Source organism: Artemia sp. Qi Xiang Cuo, chromosome 20, assembly GCF_049724085.1.
Source record: "Artemia sp. Qi Xiang Cuo chromosome 20, ASM4972408v1, whole genome shotgun sequence".
NCBI classification, from domain to species: domain Eukaryota; kingdom Metazoa; phylum Arthropoda; class Branchiopoda; order Anostraca; family Artemiidae; genus Artemia; species Artemia sp. Qi Xiang Cuo.
In genome coordinates this window covers 23,119,062-23,140,169 of record NC_142813.1, presented here as the reverse complement: position 1 = coordinate 23,140,169, position 21,108 = coordinate 23,119,062, and the positions used below count along the sequence as shown (strand labels likewise).

At 34.6% G+C, this 21,108-nt stretch overlaps 1 protein-coding gene across 1 annotated transcript in view; it reads right to left on the bottom strand.

Moving 5' to 3' along the window:
• Window positions 1-95: 95 nt before the first annotated feature.
• The window catches only part of LOC148940020 (uncharacterized), an 89,593-nt gene continuing 68,580 nt past the window's right edge, over window positions 96-21,108 (bottom strand). The window contains exons 13-17 of the mRNA XM_089105919.1: window positions 15,275-15,528; window positions 9,819-10,088; window positions 7,519-7,635; window positions 4,652-4,712; window positions 96-369 (exon numbers count right to left, since the gene is read on the bottom strand). Coding sequence (XP_088962045.1) covers window positions 155-369; window positions 4,652-4,712; window positions 7,519-7,635; window positions 9,819-10,088; window positions 15,275-15,528 — 917 coding nt within the window. The 3' untranslated portion in view covers window positions 96-154. The remainder of the gene's footprint in view (window positions 370-4,651; window positions 4,713-7,518; window positions 7,636-9,818; window positions 10,089-15,274; window positions 15,529-21,108) is intronic.

Here is a 21,108-nt window from a genome sequence, read left to right as displayed (position 1 = left end):
TAATACGATTGATTCAATAAAACAAAATCTAAAAAAAATCAATATTTAAACAAAGTTGACCCTTTGTTTAAAGGGTCAATTTCAAAGAAGACAAAAAACAAAAAGTCGAAATGCATTAACTAAAAAAAAACTTTAAAGTAAAAATAAGAATCGTCTAAACTGAATAATTCACAGGCTCGTTGAGATGTTCCAAGTATTCTTCCAGTTCTTTCGTCTTCTTCATTTCTTCTTCAATTTGAACGTGCAAGTCATCAGCTTCCCTGAAGAAAACAGTTCTCAGTCTATCAATTTTTGCTCGCTGCTCGGGAGGTTCACTAGTAATTGGGGCATTAGCTTCCACTTCTTCCAGATTCCGTTTTCTCCGAGATCCTATAATCAGAAACAAGATAATAATACCAATAATTAAAACACACAACAAGCAAATAATACGTACAGAAGGATGTATATAAAAGAAGACAGGTTTTTATGTCAGATTTATAACAGAATGAGTATTAAGCATAAGAAATTGCGCATGCAAAAGCACACGACCAACAAATTTATTGAAATGAACGAGTGGGGGGGGGGGGTCTAAAGTGCCATAAAATAGAGTTTTAATTGATTATTCTTTTTAACTTTGTTAGGAGTCCTTTCGATTAATCTGAAGTGGAGGAACTCGTGTTTAGATACCTGAACATGGAAATTTACGTCAAGGAGTTGATGTGTTTGAACAGGTTTGAGGCACATGAAGTGTTTTTCAGGCACGAAAGCACATGAAACACTATGAGACAGTTTACATAAACAAGGTCAAAGACCCATGTTTTAACGTTTTTTTCACTTCCTGTACGGGGTTGAATCTGTACTTTTTTTTTCTTTCTTTTACACCTCTTTTTGTAGTATGTAAAGTAAATCAGAGAGTCTGTAGCTATGGATTTATAGCTTGCTGATCGCAACACTCCTTAAAACAATGCATATAGCTCCTTACAAAATGCAACAGAAGTACATGAAGGAAAATGTTAAGATAATTAAGTTACAGTACCGCCAGTACGAGGTTTTCGCTGTCAATCTTCGATATTCGGAAACTACACAGGAAACAAAGTAGGGTCTGTTTAGTTTAGTAGGATTTCTGGACGTAGGACGACTTCGTCCAAAAGGCTGAATTTATTTTGACTTTGTTTGAAGTTTCAGACAAAATACAATGATTTTTTCCAAGTAAATCATAATTATCTTATATTTTATATGTGCTGCCATTTGAATTAAAAAAAACCTCCCCAATGATCTCAGAAGAGGGAGGGGGGATACATCCTCCAAATTCATATATTTTCTTCCCTCCTACATATTGAAACACATTTTGATCTCGTCCAATAATTCGTTTCTCGGATATTGACTTCGAACACCATTGGAAAACCTATATATAAAGAATCACTTATTTTTTTTGGTTTGTACCATTAAATAATCAATTGGTAGAATCTATTTTTTTTTTTGCAAATTTGATCGACCCTGAAGGGATGAATAGCAACTTAGGACTCCAGAAAGCCCTGACACTTCCTTAATACGGTCACGGGGTTGAGCAATGGCAGCCACTGTACATCTCTTTGCATTTGGACTCCAGGAAAAAATGAGGCACTTTTTGTCATATTGTTTGATTTTGTTTTAATTTTTCCTACGGGGAGGGGTACTCCGGCCAGGTTAGATGCTCTTGGAAATTATGGTATAAAATGGAAGCTCCACTTTTGCGTAAAATCCAAATACGCAATACTTTGGAAGTTTTGCCACGTGGAATGTTGAATGTATCCACAGCTTCACAGTGGTGGAGGGCTTAAAATATAAACCTAGAACTAAGATTGAAGACTCGATTTATTTTTTTGAGAGATAACATAAAAGCTTTCCAATACTTGGTTGCACATGATCAAACTTAAAACAGTTGGGAAGATCTTTCTTCAAAGCATTGCAGTGGCAGATAATTTATGTCTAGGAATTCTTTATTATTAGAAGAGGATGCGTCCAAATTTTGAAATATTGCACAAGGGGAAAGCAAGTTCTTCAAGAAGAGCTACAATGAAATTCACGACAATTTTAAGTAAAAAAAAACCCATGCCAGAAATATTTTACCTTGTGAAAGCCCTAAATGTCGTTGTTCTTCTCCAATTTTGATTGTTAAACATTTCATTATCAAATGAATGAGGTTTTATTGACAAAAACCAAAAAAAGCAGCCTGGCACATTTCCGTCAAGCATTGCAATCTATTTTCCTCACCTGTAAATGTGTTGTGATGGCGTGGATCGCCGTAAGGCTCGTTTTGAACTTTGTCCAAAATAGCATCGAAAAAGGCTTCTCTCTAGATACTATGATGAAACACATGTCTGAATTTCTTACGGTCGCCCAGGTTTCCAAAGCTATTAAACAAATCTTCCAGGTTTGCTATCCTGGAGAAACTAAGCCTAAGAGATTGGGTGCAAACTCGCTTATCAATATTGTCTCTGATATTACTGACATTATTACTAAGTGCGATGCTGACGACGTTGGTCTACCAGGCCTTGTTATCCATCACTCTAGTGAGGTACCCCTCATTCCCGCCGATGTTTATTATGCATAGAGTTGCCGTATAAATTCCTATCTGTCAGAGTTATGCTTTCTATCTGTGTAGTGAGAACTCTCCTGCCTGAAACAATCGGACGTCCTCCGTCGACAGTGCATGAGCGTTCTGTCTCTTCGAGACTTTACTATACATTGATTCTGAAAAACTCATCTACCGATCTCAAAGATCCTATTGAGCGCAAAGAGACCCTTGATACCTTGGACGGTCATGACGGTATTGTAAGTGTGAGACCCGACCCTGTCAAGAAAAGATGGTAATTCAAACCCAAGATAAACATCAGCCAAGTCTCTCGCCATCGCTGCTATTAGTAAGCTAGATGTGTCTACTCATGTCCTTAATTGGAAAGTGCTCGGTATCGGGAGTGACATTCCTGCTGGTGTTCTAAAATCAGAGTCAATTAATAAGATTCCCGGTATCGTTGAAGCAATGAAAATCAGAAGTTTCTGATCCTTCCATCTTGAATTTCTTGACCAAGGTGCCTTGAATAAAGCTATGAAGAATAATTTGCGTCTAGGATACGAGTTTTTTTTAGAGGTAAGCCTTACCTGAAAGTTCTTCCTAGATCTTACCGATGCCAATCGCCGAACCAAGTTTCTAGAAATTGCCCCCTCCCCCCCCCGACCAGAAGTGTTCTGGGTGCGTGGTCGTACATTCTAACAAATGCGATAATCTTTGCACTGCAAGACCAACTACGCCAATTACGGGAGCGACAATGTTTCTTATAGTCTCGGATGCACTCTGTTAAAAAAAAGCTCTAAAAAGGATAAGAAATTATTGTTAGGGGCAACAGATTGCTCTTCGTTTCATTTAATATTAACGAAACCAAAGAAAAAGATTTTCTGATTGATGAGCTTCTTAATTATGATATAGTTTTTCAACAGGAACATTTTCTAACTAAAGCCAATGCAGATACTCTTAAACGTTAGCCCACTCACGACACGTTTGTACGTAAAGCTAAAAAAAACTCGTTGAAGACCCTCTTCAACTTTAATTCGCACTTCCTAGAAGCATTACAACTTACTGGCAATAAATTTGGTAATATGGCCGTCTATATGCCATGCAATCGCAAAGATATTTCATCCCTACCTTCCTTCGTGGGTGCTTGAAAGCGACTCAGGACACTTCTGTAAAGAGTGACTAATCAGGGATTGAACTAGACTGTGGCTGGTGATATTAATGCTAATATTGTATCCCAATCTGAAAGAAGTGACCTGTTCTTTGATAGTTTGCCAAGTGGCTATCAGCTAGTCAATAAAGACAAACATTTCACCTACACTCATAATCATGATTGGCTAGATCAGACCTTGATCATATTATCGCTTCAAACAGATCCCTCTTGATTCCTCCAGTCACTGTTTTCGGTGATAAAATTGGTGATGACCACTATTTTTCGAAGCTTACAATTTTTTTTCACTATTCATGAATCCTAGCCCGAAAAAACTTTCTCTGCAAGGGGATTTACATTCTGCTTATGTAGTGTTTCATTTTTGTATAAAAAGGCTTTTATGTGGCTTTCTATAGCATTGTAATCTATATACTTTAATTTTCTCATGGGTTTTTTATCGCGTCCCTAAATCACACAACGATTTACGAAAAACGACATGCCAAAAGTGAACACAGTGAAACATAATGTCATTTTGACGTCAATTGTCATAAGAAGACTAAAGTATACAACAAGCGCTCGTAGAAATTAATCTTTAACCAGCCGTCTATCAAGGGAACTGCAATTGCACTGGAAATGTGGCATTTTCACAACAATTAGTTTTCAGCGTATTTTTCCTTTCAACAGCAATAGCGTCTCAGTCAGGAGAATCACAAAATAGTGTTCCCAAGAATAATTGATTCACGAGAAGAAGGAAAAAACGCATTCAATAGTAGGCAGCATGGGCGCCCATAAGCTGAATTCCAGGGGGGGGGGCAAACCTGGTCTAATTGGCACTTTTAATGCTATATAACAGAAATCCCAGAAAAAAAATATAAAACTAAGGCAGCATCATTCAGCCAGGGGGGGCGCCCCCCTGCCCCCCTTTATGGGCACCCATGGTAGGCAGCAATTACACAATAATATTTACTTACTTCTTGCGATAAATTCGGAAATTCCTGGTGTTCGGTAAGTTACGGCTCTCAAAATAACCGACTGAAAAGAGACAAAATGACTTTGTGTAGGATAAAATTGTCATGCGATTTTTGCTAATCAAATAGTAGACTTCCCTTAAGGAGCATCTCGTGAAGAAGCATGGCTTGGATTTAAATCTTTGGCAACTGAAGTTTTTGCATTATCTTTTTTTTCCCTTAAATTAGTGAAACATAATTTCTTTGTAAAATCTTATTTATGGTCATAATAGTTCTTCATGAATATCTCTTTAAGTGTTGATTTACAATTGTAAGAAGCGAAAAATTTTGGTTTTATGACAATCTAAAGTAAACCTTAAAAAGTTTGAACATGTTGCAATTCCAACAAAAACGCTATTAGTGAAAAACAACCTGGCTTTCTCCGAACTTTAAAAAGGAGCGCCCCACAACCGCCCTTACACCACTGTGCATAGATTTTTTAATAATTTTTTTTCCTGAACACGACTCCATGTTAAATTTTTTTTTTTGAAAATAAACACCCTGAGATTTTCTGGTCTTAAAAAAAAAAAAAAATCTAGATAGCAGGTCACGAATTTGAGAAAATTCGTTTAAGAGATTTTTTTTTGAAAAAAAAAAATCATACGAGTGACGTCATATTTCTGAGCACATTTCAAAAGCATAATTACATCATCCCCCCCCCATGAGTAGTCGTTTTTATTATTTATGACGCATGCAAATTACATTAGATGACAGATGACTTCGAACAGCTAAAGAAAAAGGCATGCAACAAGAAAGAGCAAAATATCACATTGAATTGCAAAGGAAAATGTTGCATAACGAAATCTGATGTTAGAAGACAAAATTATAATGGAACGAAGGAATGTGTTAGTTTAGCGCGTGTGAGTCTGTGAAGGATGAACAGGAAGGAAGAATTAACTTTTTGTATCTATGACATGTTCAAAATTACAAAAGATGATAAATGACACAAACCAGCTAAAGAAAACGGCATGGCACAAGAAACAACAAAAAATTACATTGAATTACAAACGAAAATGTAAGTTAAAACTAAATAATAACATGATAATTATACTATTGCGTAATTTAGATATTTCAGAAATTACAATGGAATAAGGAGCACATTATTTTAGCATCTGTAAAGAATAAGGAGGAAGGAGTAACTGAATTCATGTCAGAATTTCCATTGCATAATTTAGCTATTCCAAAGGGCACAGGCATTGAAAAATTCCTGGTTGTTACTGAATTATGTAAGAACGGTTGTTAGACTACATTCTATTAAAATTTTTAGCACGACCAGAAACAAATAGCTCAAACTATTTTTGGCATTTTTGAAAAACAATTTTTGATGCAATAGTTTTTGCAGAAAATATATTTACATATTATGGAAAAAAAAAAAAAATGTCCGTGCTGCTTACCGTGTTGTCTAAGATTGCAATGATTTCTGTTAATTGATATTTTCTATTGATTATAAAACGGGTTATTAATAAACTTATTTGTAAATTACACCTATCTCAAGAAATATCGAAAAGAGATATTTACCACAAGACAATAATTTTAGCAGAAGCCACAATGAGAAAAATGCATTCTAAATTACGATACAGAAAAGAGTGAAAAGGGTTCGTGCAACAAATGCAGAGGCAACATAATTTCATTTGTAACCAGCAAAATATGAATTTAATTTTCTTTTTACCATTTCTTAACCTAGAAAAACAAATGATATGAATTTTAATGCAACTATGAGCGCGGTTGGCAGCTTGCAAATAGAAAAGTTTCATCAAGGCCAGGCGAACCATCAAAACTATTTTGCATTATCAGTGCATAAATTGACAAAAGCTCTCAGTAATTACATTACAATTTACGCAATATCTAACGTGCTGGTGCTTATGATCCCTAAGCGTTTAATTACTTGATTTAACACGCTATAGACTTTCTTAAACACTATAAAGCCATAACTGTACACAAGAGGCGCAAGGAAGGGGTAAAACCTCACCCTCTTACAACATACAAAATTCAAAGAACTCTCAGGAAAAATTTGGACCTAAAAGTAAATTACAAAAACTGATCAAATTTTTACACTAGAAACATAAAACCAAAAAAATATGATAAAAAAAATAACAACATGGTTTTATTTACAAGTGAAGACTGATCAAACGATCCAAGATAACCGAATATTAAAGGGAGGCAACTTCCCTCCTCATAGCCCTTATGCATATAATTAAGTGTTTACTCAAAATAGTACAACGAAAAAAAGAATAAACAGTGGGCTCAAGTCAGAAGTAAGTATAATCGGCTCAGCGAGTCATTTTGAGGCATTAATAGATCTGATTCTTCTTTTAAATTAATATTTGAGGTAAATCAATTGCAATTTTTTCAGAGATCTAACATTTTTAATTATCAATTCATTCTGATCAATTCATTTTGATCAATTCAATAAATTGATCAATTCATGATCAATTCATCTAACCCTGAAAGGTGGAGGAGGGGTATTAGATTATTCTTTCTCGGCGAGAGGTTGGGACCAGATCCCTTCCTAGAGGAAGGGTTCCAGACAGATGTTAACCTTCGAAAATATATTAGCCTTAGAACCTTCTAAATCCTTCCTGGTTGAAATATATTTTCAACCATATATTATGAAATATAGGTCACAGCAACCACTGATGGCTTGGGTTGGGCTAGCCAACAATTGGCTAAGATCCAAAGAAGTTTGAATAGAAACCCAGTCCAAACTAGTATTGCCTACACTCAACTGCCTTTAATCTGATTATTTTTTGCTGTGGTTCAAAGCAGCATAAATATATCTTATTCAGCAACATCAATGTACTTCAGACACATTTTCTATATATTAAACTCACCTTCTCAAATGCAGTCTCCACTGCGAGGGTAGTATCGTCTTCCACTTTGAATTTTTTTACAATATCTTCATGCTGAGAAGCTGATTGTTTGGCCAAATATGATAAGCATCTTTGAACCTATAAAAGGTCGGCTAGAAATAACAATAAACTTGCACAGGATACCAATTACTGGATTATTTTTTATTGCTAAAACTTTTTTATAAGTTTTTATGATGCAAACTCAGATAGAATTGTCAACAAACATTTTTATGTACATTAATTGACAATAAGGCAGAATCAAAAAGTAGCCAAAAGCTGGATTCTGCCTGTTGTTGATATTTCGTAGTTGACATCGATACCGATAATTGTTTCGAACCTCTATGCTCATATTACGAGGCATAATCATATCTTACCCTCTAAGAAAATTAAATTTGGCTTTTAACAAATAAAAGCAGGGGCTTTTGCCTTTTTGATCTTAGAAAACAAAAATTTGAACTTTATTTCTTTATCCTTCCATTAATTTTACTAGCATCATGAAACTGATTTAGGGTCGGTTTTTTATCGTATTATATTTGTACTATAGATCGGATTATATTATTTAATCTGTATAAATTGGATTATCGTATTATATTTGAAGCATATTTAAGTGAAGATGTATCCCGTATTTGCAACTTTTTTTTAGGAAAGGAGGAAATAAGATTTTGGAGACTTCCAAGGAAATACTTTTATCTTTTGAAAACTTAAATAAGAAAATATTCTTTGTAACGTATAGTATTATAATATGGCTTCATCCTTGTATGTAGTATATCATATTAAATAACACAAGGCACTATTTGCGCTGGAGGCGGAGAAACGTTTTTTGTCCCATTCATTGTGGATGTAAAAACATATTCAGCCCTTAAGGGACATATACTAAGATATTTGTGGGTTAGTTGGGTAGAGGGTAAAAACAATAAAGAAGTAAATTATCTGGCTATTATTGTTCAGAGGGGAGTGATCCAATAAATGGTTCGGATGAGGGAGGATTTCTGACCCCAAGTATGTGCAAATTTATTTAAGAAATAAGTGTGTCTCTACAAATGCGCCAAGAGAAGACTCTTGGCAGCGCAGTTGCCAAGATGCCAGTTGCTTATTTTTGGAAAAGTAACATATAAGTCCTTCGGCTTACGACACGCTGATTCTGAAATGAAGAAGATGTGAAATCATCTATGTCAAACATAAAAAGAACTCTTTTTTACCCTAATAGTAAGTTCATAAACATTAGAAAAGCGTTATCTCTACTGACAAAGTAGTTTTGTGGCCTTGAAAAATAACTGTTGACTGTTTTTTCTTTCTACTTCTTTTGAGTAGAAAAACGAATTGATGGATACTGATGACCACCCAAAAGCATTAGAAACCATCTTTGGTAGCGCAAAATACGCCTGGCTCTAATACAGATGTCATTCTGATTTCCAAAATCCTATCGTTATAGCGTGAACGATCTACCATATTTCCCTGATCGCTTCTACAAGCTGATCGAGGGATCATTCGAGAAAGCTACGGCCTGGGGTATCATTCAAAAACAGCTGCTTATGTTATGATAAAAAAAATTCTTTGGAGGCAGACTAAAGTAGAAGCTTCTTCAGGTGCCCAAAGAGCCTAAATAACTAGAAAAAAAGACAAAAAAAAAGAAATCTGTTTTCTTGGCAATTATTTGAAACTGACGAAGTATAGATTAAAAGAAAAAATGGATTACTTCAACCGCTGGAATAATTATTTCGTGGAATAAATACTGCCAAAAATATTCTGACTTGCTGGCTCGGACCCTCAAAGTTAAAAAAAAGGCAGGGCCTAAAACATTATAAATTAGTGCTGCTCAAATAAATTTTCTTGGTCATAGGTTGACACAAAAAGTAAGTATCGATAAAGTACGGTCACTTTCAATCCATACAGATGCTTGCCCGGCTTTTTTTGTTTATGACACAAACTTTACTTCTTTGCGACTTTAAGGCATAGTTCCCGAGGATCATTGTTTCAAATAGAACAACATTTTCAACGAGGAATAGATCGGAAAAAGCCGAAGAACCACAAAATCTTACATTATCAAGTGCTAGGTACACTTTCGACCCTTTGGGCACGACAATAGGAAGCTGAAAATTATAAATTTTTCTTTTTTTTTCTTTTTAATATAAACCTATACTGCTAAATTGACCAGCAAGCTCGGTTTTCCAATTGTATGGTAATTAATCCTTCCATTCGCCATTAATTTTTTTCTTTAAGCATATTCAATTTGTCCTACCATATGCTCAGGAAGCAAATTATAACTAATTCAGAAATTAAACCTGCAACGTCGCATGAACATCTTCCTTCTTGAAACTGCACTTGAAATAATTGCCCCCTTCTAACTCGGTGTCGCAGTCTGCTAGGATACCAAAGTTCGAGCCCTGGAGCATATGGTTCAATTTCTCAATTTCAGCATTGTCACTACCAATTAAAATTGCATCAAAATATTCAAGGCTAATGGAACTGTGAGTGAACTTATTTTCTTCTATGAATTGTACTTTGACAGTTATACAATGGTATGGATCAGGTTTGGCTATCATCATGAAACCCTGAAATGGAAACTGGATTATTTACTAGACAATGCAAACTCATTTATATTGAGACATAGTTCAACTCTTTTACTACGCATATTCTGGTAGTCACCTTAAATGGCATCACAAGTTACTATGCAGATGGGGTAATCAGTAGTAACTAACACTATAATCTATAATTCTTAACAGATAATTACATATTACTAGACCTTCAATAATTTCTAATTGATGATTGGATGTACACTGAATTTTTGCTAAAAATGTCCCCGTTTTCTTTTTCTTTTCTTTTGTGGGAATGCACTTACACACTTTGAAAATAAGGGAAATTCCGTCAAACCACGCTTAAATATTGCATGAGAAGAAGACTTACACAACCATTAAAGTCACTCCAGCCTTTATTCCACGAAAGACAAGATTGCTCCTTGCACTACAGAATTAAGTGTGACGCTATCTTCATACAAAGTGTACAATTAAAAATGGGTCTAACACCTTCATCTAAATGTCGGCTATTTCACACTATAGAGGAAACTCTGCAATATCTTGTTTGAGTAAAAGGCAAACCAACAAAACGCAAATCGCCTAAGAGATGATTTAAAGAAGATGGACGTAGCTTCAGACTTTCAGTCATCTTGCACAGTCCAAATATACACGGTCCTTTAACTTTTAATTTACCCATCAAAATTTATTGACATAAGAATACGTTTCCCATTTTTGAAAAAGAAGGATTGCGCCCTATAAAAGGGATCTTAATAAATATACAAATTATAGTATCTTTCTCGAGGAGAATGTCACGGTCAACCCCCCCCCCCCTCCCTATTTTTTTCAAGCGTCGTTATATCAGTCTAGTGGTTGTAAAACATATGGAGAGGATTCAATCACACGAAAATGTGTAGTTAACGTGCCCTTTATGGGCAACAGCCGACACTGAAACAAAATAAACTGCCATTCTGAACCGCAAACAGGCCATTATAGAACCCAAAAGTACGTCTTCAAGCCCAAATTTTCCAACTTTGAACGAGAGGACTTTGAGATCTATGCTGCGGGTGGATTAAAAGTTACCAAAATGTTCACCTCATGTATCAGATTTCAAGCCAAAATCCTGTTATTTGGCTTAGTGGCTCTGAGTGCTTGCCATAGAGCTCTGATGCTACACTAGTTGATTTTTTACGACTTTTGTGGCAATAAAGACTACGTTCTTAGTCATACTTGAAGGAATCGTAAACGTTGACAGACATTCTATAGGTCCATCGTCCTATACGTTCATTATATACACTAAGATTAATGGACGTCGAACGCACTCGTTACTGTAGGCGATATTCATGCTAAAGTTGGTAGCTATTTCTACACAACAGGGAAGAGTAAACTGTCAAGGCATATTCGTCGTTTGAATGTGAACAATTTAAAAGCAAAATTTAAGGACAAACACATCATTCAGACAAAAAGGAGTGGACCAAAATTTGCCAATGTCCTTCAGCCGATCAAATGAATTGTCTCTTTTAGTGAAAGAACTAAAAGCTTATCAATATAGAAACCATGCCGATGAGGGGAATATAGTGGCAATAACCCCATCTAAGACAATTTATGAGTTTACACATAGCATTGATTTCAGGGATGGGAACTATTATCATGTTTGATCTAAGGAACTGTGTTAGTTATAAAAAAAGATTCTGCATGAAAATGGGTTTTTTATTGTTTAAAGAAAAGAATAGTTCTTAATTTTCCAAGTTAAATTTAATTTCCATAAAGAACAAATGCTGCAATCATTATATCTTAAACCAGTGTACTGATAGCAATCCATTTAACGTAGTCTGGGTAAAAAGAAGGTATTTCTAGAAAGCATGTAATTTTAGAGTAAGGGTAGGAAAGCTAGTTGGGTCATATTCTTGTTCTATTTATTCAATATTTAAATAATTTCTACAATGGCTAATAAAGAGGGAATGGCTTTTCAATTTGCTTCAAAATTATACCGTAGAAGTAGCCAAGAACAACGATAATTGAGGTTTGAAATTAGTATAGAAGTATCGGGCTGGACAATTTTTTTTATTAAGACCTGGACAATAAGCCTGTTCCAGCTATGAAAGCACTTTGAAAATTTACATTTTATACACATTACCAGCACACATACCAGTCTCAGCTTGGAAGAGAGAAATTACAATCAATCATTCAGAATTTTCTGTAGCTTAAAATAGGATGAATTCCAGAAGTCACTTATCAGTAATCTCAATTATTTGGTATTACCCTCATTCTAAAACAGTAGATTACAAAAAATTTAGCGAATTGTTTACTTACGAATTGTAAAAAGGGCTAATATTGTACTCCCTTATGTGCTTACAGTAACGATAATGGACAAAATTGTATAGCTATTTTATATTTTTGGAACGATAATAATACCAAGCGATTAATTATAAAGCTTCTGGAGAGCAAAATATAGGAGCCATAGCTTATAAGTCATAAGGCTCCGTCCCAGCTTTTCGATAAGTTATTACGAAATGCTACAATACAAATTCACTTTTAGCTGGAATGGTTGAAGTAGGTAATGCTCTACCTCAACATAGGTTTTAAGCAAAATACACGATATATTTACATAAGGCAGAAAACCTTTCAAAATTATAATAGCCTGTCGTATGTGCACCATTTGCTGTCCCCTATCATCCACATTGGAATCCTGTTTGAATGAGAGAATTCTTCACATATTGATAACCCTTGGGCTGGTGGAGAAGGGCTTAACCCCTAATATACTTTCAATTAGATTTACATTTAGACTAAGCGTAAAATTTCAGTACGGAGGGGGTTATAGCTCTACTCTTATTACAGAAATGGTATTTTTAACAGAAACAGCAATTTTTTTTTTTTTAATATCTATACGTACAAAAACAACGTTTATGTTTAGGACGAATAGAAACTATCGTAAATATTAGGAGAGCTGCCATTACATCAACCTACCGCTCTTTAAACTCAGAGTTGACTTTCTTTATGTCCTAATGATTCAAGGATCAGGGCTCTGATACAAGAGCAATATGATCTAAAGTTTTCTAGCAGAACACTTTGAGAATAAAAATTCTCATTTAACTGTAACTGTTTTAAATAATAACATTTTCGATTTAAATGTTTGAAAGGCAATTCGTAAATAAAACACTTACAATTACCAGCCGGCTGTACTTCTTACATATTAAAAAACTCTTATAGCTTTTAAAAACGGTAAATGGTAAGCAAAACACTCGCAATTACCAGCTTGCTGAACTTCTTGCATCTTAAAAATCTCTTAAAGCTTCGATAAAAAGTAAATGGGTAATAAAAAACTTGCAATTCAAAACTGGCTGTACTTCTTGCATCTTAAAAAGCTCTTTAAGATTTGATATATTATAAACAAATTGTCAAGTAAAACATTCGCAATTACCAGCTCGCTATACTACTTGCATCTTAAGAAGGTCTTAAAGCTTTGATAGAAAGTAAATGGTAAATAAAATACTTGCAATTGCCAGCTGGCCGTACTTGTTGCATCTTGAAAAGCTCTTAAAGCTCATGTCATACCTCCACGCAAAGAGAGGAGGGTTGAAGAGGGCGGCAGCCCTTTAATGTATATAGAATAAGTCCAGTCTGTTCTAAGGTTCAACCTTGCTCTTTCTTAATTCGATTTTTTTTTTTTACTATTAATGTTATGCTGTTAAAATTTCGAAGCTATTTAAATAACTGGTTAACTACAAATGATAGACGTAAACGTCAATTGGTAAGATCATTTCTACTATGGGTGTAAGGTAGGGTGGAGCAATATAGTTGCCAGAATTATGAAAGAATAGCCTCTTTTACTCTACCATGTATGCTGAAGACATTCAAAAGAAGAAATATAAGTGGACACACAAAAAGATAAACAATTAATCTCAAAATGCAAATTGACACAGCGTCGTACTATTCTTCCTAATTTAGTGACTTATTGTCGTTTCACATATATATATTACCTTATGTCAAACTATCCTCTCAATGCCAAATAAATAAAAGTAGAATCAAAATTTGTGTTTTTATCACGATTATGAAAGAAAAACGCGATATCAATAAAAGTAGTAACAGTACTAACCTAACAGTTAACAGAGTAGCATACAGCCTCACATCTGTTTTTTTTAGGGTGATTTAAAATTCTGATATTTGAAGTATCAAGGACAGTGAAAATCGACGAAGCGGAAAATTACATCGCCATCTATATCTTGAAAATTAGGCATTCAATTTTGAATAAAAAAAGACCACCATACGCAATTATTAAGTTCTCGGTGGTAAAAGGTACCAAATTTGATTAAAGAAACACGAGTGAAAAATTAGCATCAAATAAGCTAAAAACACCTGGCATCAAGGAGCTTAAGAAGGTGTAGCTTTCCTATGAAACCACGGTTGAATTTCGGAATCAGCAGGTTGAATATTTAGGGACGAAAAGCGTTGAAAAATTTATCTAATTATTTTTGTTTATCTATTTTCACGATTCAACGTGGCAATGCTGATGAAAATATGGGACTGCCCGACAATATCATGAAACAACAAAAAGAAAAATAATAGAAAGTCGCAGTTCACTATTTCTTAGTTTCATGCGCCATTTAAGCCCAAGGCCGATAAACTGAACTTTATATCAATTCGGAACTAAATATTGAAAGAAAATACGAGCTTCGTAGGTTTATTTTCAAGTGCATACAATATATACCAGCGCATAAGATAGATAAATTCTTTGAAAAACAATAAATCCTGCTCAAAATTAGCTTTGAGCAGTTTTCAGGTATGAATAGACTTAAGATGGATCCAGTGAAGAAATGTTTTTATTTTGATGTTCTTGGTGCTTACAAATTTTGACTTTGAAATTTATGAATTCAAATACTATTCTCAAAAATTTCCATAGAAGAGAAAAGTATCCTCAATCAGTATTTGCGACATTTTTTCGTATCACCACCGTCAAAAATACACAATTGTAATTTTATTTCAATCTCCATAACTTCAGATAATCCACGTTTCATTTTGCGATTTTTTTTTTGGAATGACATGAGACGAGACAAACTAGCTAACACGAGAAAAGAAACAAGTGATATGAAAATCATAGAAGAATAGGGGCCGAGTCCCCTTCTACAGAAGTACCTTTTTAAATATGTTCCAATTTCTAAAATATATGTTGCACTTTCATTATTCCATTTTTAGTGTTTATTTAATAAGTAAACAAAAAAGGGGATTACCTCATCAGTTTCCTTATCTTGGTATCGCAGCAGTTTACTTTTGAAGTAGGAGTCATATAATTTGGAAAAACGACCAGTCGAAACCACTAAGAGTTTGAAGCTAATATTTGACTTGATCGTCACATAATTTCGTTGGTCAGCTTTTGAGAGCATCGAACTCCTAACCTCAAGTAATGCTTTGCCGATGATAAGTGGCACACTTAGCACTATTCCTCGAGCTTGTCGCTCAATCTCATTGAGCAGCTCAATCTTAGCTAAATATAAGAAAAAAAGGATAACGCGGATTTACTTATTCCTGGCAAAAAAGTAAAAACACTGATTATTAAAAGTGAAAAAAAAACTGTTTGGAATGATAAGAAAGGCATATAATAAAAGTACCAAATAAAGAACATACACCAACAAGAAAAAAAAACTACCTTGTTTACTATAGCTTCATTTAAAAAAAAAAGTAAAAATAAGGGGAAAAGCAAAATTGCTGGGATTACAAAAGAGAAATATTACGGAAATCTATTTAGAGTTCTAGCACTCCAATGCTTCTAAAATGCACCAAACAACTTTGCCGTCATAGATCTTAGAGGAAGACACATAAAAATAATTTTTAATAGACTACAATTAGCACACAATTTCAGGAGTTCCTTGCACTTTCTCTTCCATGCCATCAGCATAGATTTCCTAAGTTTATCGAAACAGGAAAAACAGGTTTTCGGGTCTAGTTATCTAAACTGACAGATTACTACCATTACTTCCGTCATTATGGAGTTTACCGGCAATGGAAGGAGTCTGGGGACATGATATTTATTTTAAAGTGGGTTTAAATAGTGAAAAGATTAAGTGGTGAATGCCAGGGAGGGGTCATTTCCTAGCACTCTGAGAAAGGAGGAAGTACTTAGGGAGGGTAAGAGTGATGTATGGTCCTTACTCGTGCCCCATGTGTAGAGGTAATGGCGAGGATCTGCTTCAATTTATGGCGCTTTGTTCTAAATTACAAGATTTAAGAAAAGAATTATTTTCTAGTAATTTGGAGTCAAGTGACTGATTGGTCTCAGTAATAGGACAAAAATATAATGGGACAATAAAAAAGATTGCAAAATATATTAAATGACCCATAGAGAGAGATTTTTCTAAGGGGGCGCGGTGTGTGGAAGTATTCTGAATATGTGTGAGTTGTTTCTCTTTCTGTTATTTCTTTTTTTTTGTAGCCATGGCCCACATGGCTTTAAAGCATTAAATATTTTGTGTGCCAGTAAAACAGCAGTAACAATAGGAAACAATAGCGAATGTTACTTTATTGTGTAATCATTATGTTATTATGTGCGTTTTTTTCCTCTTGTTATGACTGTTTTATTACTATGTTATGGTTTTGTTAAGTTTGTTTTACTGTGTCCGTAATCATTTTTGTCTTTTTTTTTTGTTTTGTTTTAGCCATGGCCCGAAGAGGCTTGTATTGTTGCGAATGGCACGAACGGTATTGTTATTGTTAAGTATGATTTACTGTGTGCGTAAGTATTTTCGTCTTCGTTTTTGTTTTGTTTTAACCATGGCCCGAAGAGGCTTTTATAACAACAAATATCTATCTATCTATCCGTTTATCTATTGTTTGATTCGTGGTGGGTTTTTACATACTCGCGTATTCCAATGCCTTTTCCATATTATCTGGTATGTATTTAGGCAACAAATTTATCATTTTAGAGCTTTTAGGAACAACAAAAATCCTGACAATATTTTTGTCATAAGGATACAGTTTTGTGTAGGATACAGATTTTTTTTGCGTATCCTACACAAATAAGAAAAAAAGAATATTTATACAAATGGAAGGATATAAAAAAACATTAAAAGAAAAACTGCTTTTACACCTCAGTTTTTGCCAAAAAAGAACTTAAGATATGCAAATTTTGTGTAGCTCTCTATTTTTGCAGTTTTCCAAACCACAGTAAACAAAGAAAATATTTGTATTTTATGAAATGACCTTTTCACTATACAAAACGGAAAGAATGATCAGGTATGGCAAAGAATGAACTCCTTTACAAGTAAAGGAAGAAAAAAAGAGATAACAGGATGGCTCTAAGAAGAACAAGTAATTACTTCCGATGGACCTGGTCTGGTATCGTTAACCGCAGTATATGATACCCGTTCACCTCTTGCGATCGTGAACACATGCGCTAGGCGTACATCATGAAGGTTTTCCCGTCTGAAGTACATTTGAGGGAAATTTTTTTTTTGGTTTATTTAATTCAAATAACATGGATTCAAATTCTAAGTCAGAACCAAACAAATTTAAAATTGACAGAGTTCCTTATTCCAAATAAACAAGCAATCGATCAAATATGCAACCGATCACTTTTGACTCTTAAAAAGGGAACCAGAACTTTTAATTTCCAATCGAATGAGCCCCCTCCGAAGTTTATACGACCACTTCTTCCGTATGAACTGCCTCCTGAAAAAAACAATAATAAATAAATCAGAGACAATGCTCTAGCATTGCCTATAGTAAAGAACCATAAGGGTTCAATGCATTATTTTTTTTCCAGAGCCACTTCATATGGTAAGGGTGGTTGTACAAGCTTCGGAGGAAGCTCATTTGATTGAAAATTAAAATTTCTAGTGCCCTTTTTAAGAGTCAAAAGTGATCGGAAGGCAAACAGTCAACCTCCCATACCCTTTTTTCCCAAATACATCTGATCAAACTTTTGAGATAACTATGTCGTTCAAAATAGTCCAAAGGTCAAATAAGTATTTCACTGAGGTGAGAATAGCCTCCCACAGCCCCCAAGGCAAGGGCTGTAAGTTTTTTAAGTTGCCCATTGTTAACATGTAATGTTTTTTATTGGGAGAAAAGGGCATGTTTGATCCTGGGTCTCGAAAAATGCACATGGTATTAAGGTGAAACTTCGAGAAAATGTTGAGAGGGACACTGAACTCAATTAAAACACCCTATACGCAAGCTGGTTGTTTAAAGGGCGTATCAGCAATATAATGAACGACTAGGGGTACTAAGTTGAAACTTTAAGGGCATGTTCAAGAGTGATTGGAGGGTAACCAGCCCCCCTTGTACTTTTTAGATGCCCCCTTCCCTCAACACTAATCGGAATTTCAAAAAAACAATTTTATTCAAATAAGCCAAAAGCTCTAATAATTATGCCTCCGGAGATGCCATAGCCCCACAGCCCGGAACGACTGTAAACTATGCAATTCGGCCATGGTTTACGTTTATTTACTTTATTCAATAAAGGAGAAAGCCAATGGCTTGTCGTAATAACAAGCCATACATGTAAGATTTATCCTTAGAATAAGGCAGAACGTTGGTCTCTGGGTGTGTCCCTCTAACCGTAAATGTTCTAAAGCCCATGGCGTCATTTCCACTTTGCTGAAAACAAATTAAGCTAAAAAAAAATTCCTTTATATTCGTAACATTGAAGAATAAAAAAGGAAGTGAAAAAAAAAAATCTTGAATTGCTTAGTTTCCAGGAATTAATATTAATATATATTAAATATTCAGTTTAATCAGTTATATATCTCCTTTTAAAAATCTGGACGCACATAGTATTATTTAATTAGGTTTTACACATCATCAAGTTTTCCTGAGAAACATTTCTGTAAGTTTTATGTAAACAATACATTGTTTCGACACTCCCCAAAATTTTGCCTTCATACCTATAGTTTTAGTAGCAGTAGTACCAATAGTAATAGTAGTAGTAGGAATAGCAGCAGTAGCAATGGCAGTAGTAACAGTAGAAGTAGTAGCAGTAGGATGCAAATATTGCCTCTTGGTTAGTCCAACATCCCCTACAAGAAGCCCTATAAGTTTCAGCTGCACACACCAGGATGTTCCTAAGATATTGCTGATACGCTCTTTTGACAACCTGCATGCAGACGTCGTGTTGTGATTCAGCTCCACTTCCCCCTCAATATTCCGTGAAAAATTCATCTTCATACACTTAGCCATAGTTGTAATAGCAGTAACAGTAGTAGTAGTAGTAGAAGTAGTTAGAATGAATCTAGCTCCTGTACTGTGAAGACCAAAATATGAAATAGATAGCTATCCTAATTGAAAAACATTTGAGTGAATGAAAGGATTAAAATTGCGCAAGGGCTGAATACCTGAACTCTAGTTGATTCAAAATAGATTTTTATTTCAACAACACGTTATTTGGTTTTACCGGGGGGGTAGTCAATAACCCCTCTTTGACGTAAGTCTAGTTTAATGATGTTTAAAAAAAAAAAAAAATTGTGTTCGGGCATATCACCAAATTATATAATGAATATTCCAGTATCTCAAGACAAGTTCGACCAAGCTAATGAGCTCCAAAACGAAAAATTAGACCGAATACTTAGTAAGAAGGGTGATTTAATAACTGCAGTTAACAATTTGTCTTCTGAAATACAGGAGTTAAAGAATGAGGCTTTAGAAAGAGATAGAAAAATAGCCGAATTAGAAAGATCACTGGAAGAGCAAAAGCAGAAGAACTCGTTGCTCGAGCGTCAAATGCTACTAATTGAAGTAAAAGAAAGAAGTTCGAACTTGATCATACACGGCTTACCTACAGATATTAATCCGAATCAATCCCTTGAAGCTCACGTAAAAGATCTACTTAAGAATACCTTAAAAATTGAGTCATCTTTGTCAATTAACAAATGTTACCGCTTAGGTGGAAAAACTGTTAATATAACGAATAGACGCCGTAATCAAAGTCAGACACGTAAACCGGCTAATTAGGCTCAGGAATGAAGCTGAAGCGTATTTAGTTATGCAAAACGTATCCAAGCTTAAGGACTCTGGAATAAGAATTTTGCACGGACCTTCCTCCAGCACTTAACACTTTACGCACAGGATTGCTCACTAAAGCAAAAGAGATGAAGGGGTCTGGAATGATTGTTGCTTCTCGAGTGAAAAATAAAGGAACCCACGTATGGCTTGAGATAAAAAAAAAATGGTTCGGTGATATGGGAGAGAGCTGATCAATAACTGAATTGGATAGTAGTAATCTGAGTTTTGATTTATATGATTTTGTGGAGAATTTTGTTATTTTGTGTTTAGTGGTCTGGTTGTAAAGTTATTTGATAATTTATGATTGTTTGAGGATCATGATTATCTTATTTTCGGAGGCCCGTTCGCAAAAGTATCATAATGAGTATTATGTGGTTTTTTCTTACTTTTTTTTTTTTTTTTTGTTATCAAAACTGTTATATTTAATTTCTTTACTTTTTGCCACACTATTCCTGATTTTTCTTATATAAGGTTTTAATGTTATAAAGTTCTAGTTTTTTGTTTATGTTTGTCTCTTTCAGATGAAGTTCTGGTTACAATTGGGTCTACTTGAACTCTCAGTATGTCTAGTACCTCACTTTTTGTCAATAAGTAGAACCATCATCGAGAAACGTGATAATATAATTAGTGATTTAGAGGATCTAATCCTTAAATTGGGTGAAACATTTGAGACTTTATTCAATTAAGGTCATTTTTTTTATATGATGGGACATTCTATCCCAAAATATAAATATCTAATCCGCAACCATGTTTTAAATAAATGCTCTAATTTTATAATGGCATTTTTGAACTGTCGCGGGTTACTAAATATTTTTGATCAAATATCCCTGTTTATTTCTCATCATAATATAGTAGTATGTTTTGCTGCTGAATGTTTTGTGAATCAGTTTAAACGTTGTTTCAATAATGCTTTCCCTCTCCGTCAAATATCAAGAAGAAATAGTATAAAGCCGATTAAGCCTTGGATATCTCCTGGATTGCTGGTATCAATAAAAAATAAAAATCTGTTATATAAGCTATATTTAATGCATAAATCTGAAGTTAAGATTAGCTGAATTTCTCAGGTACA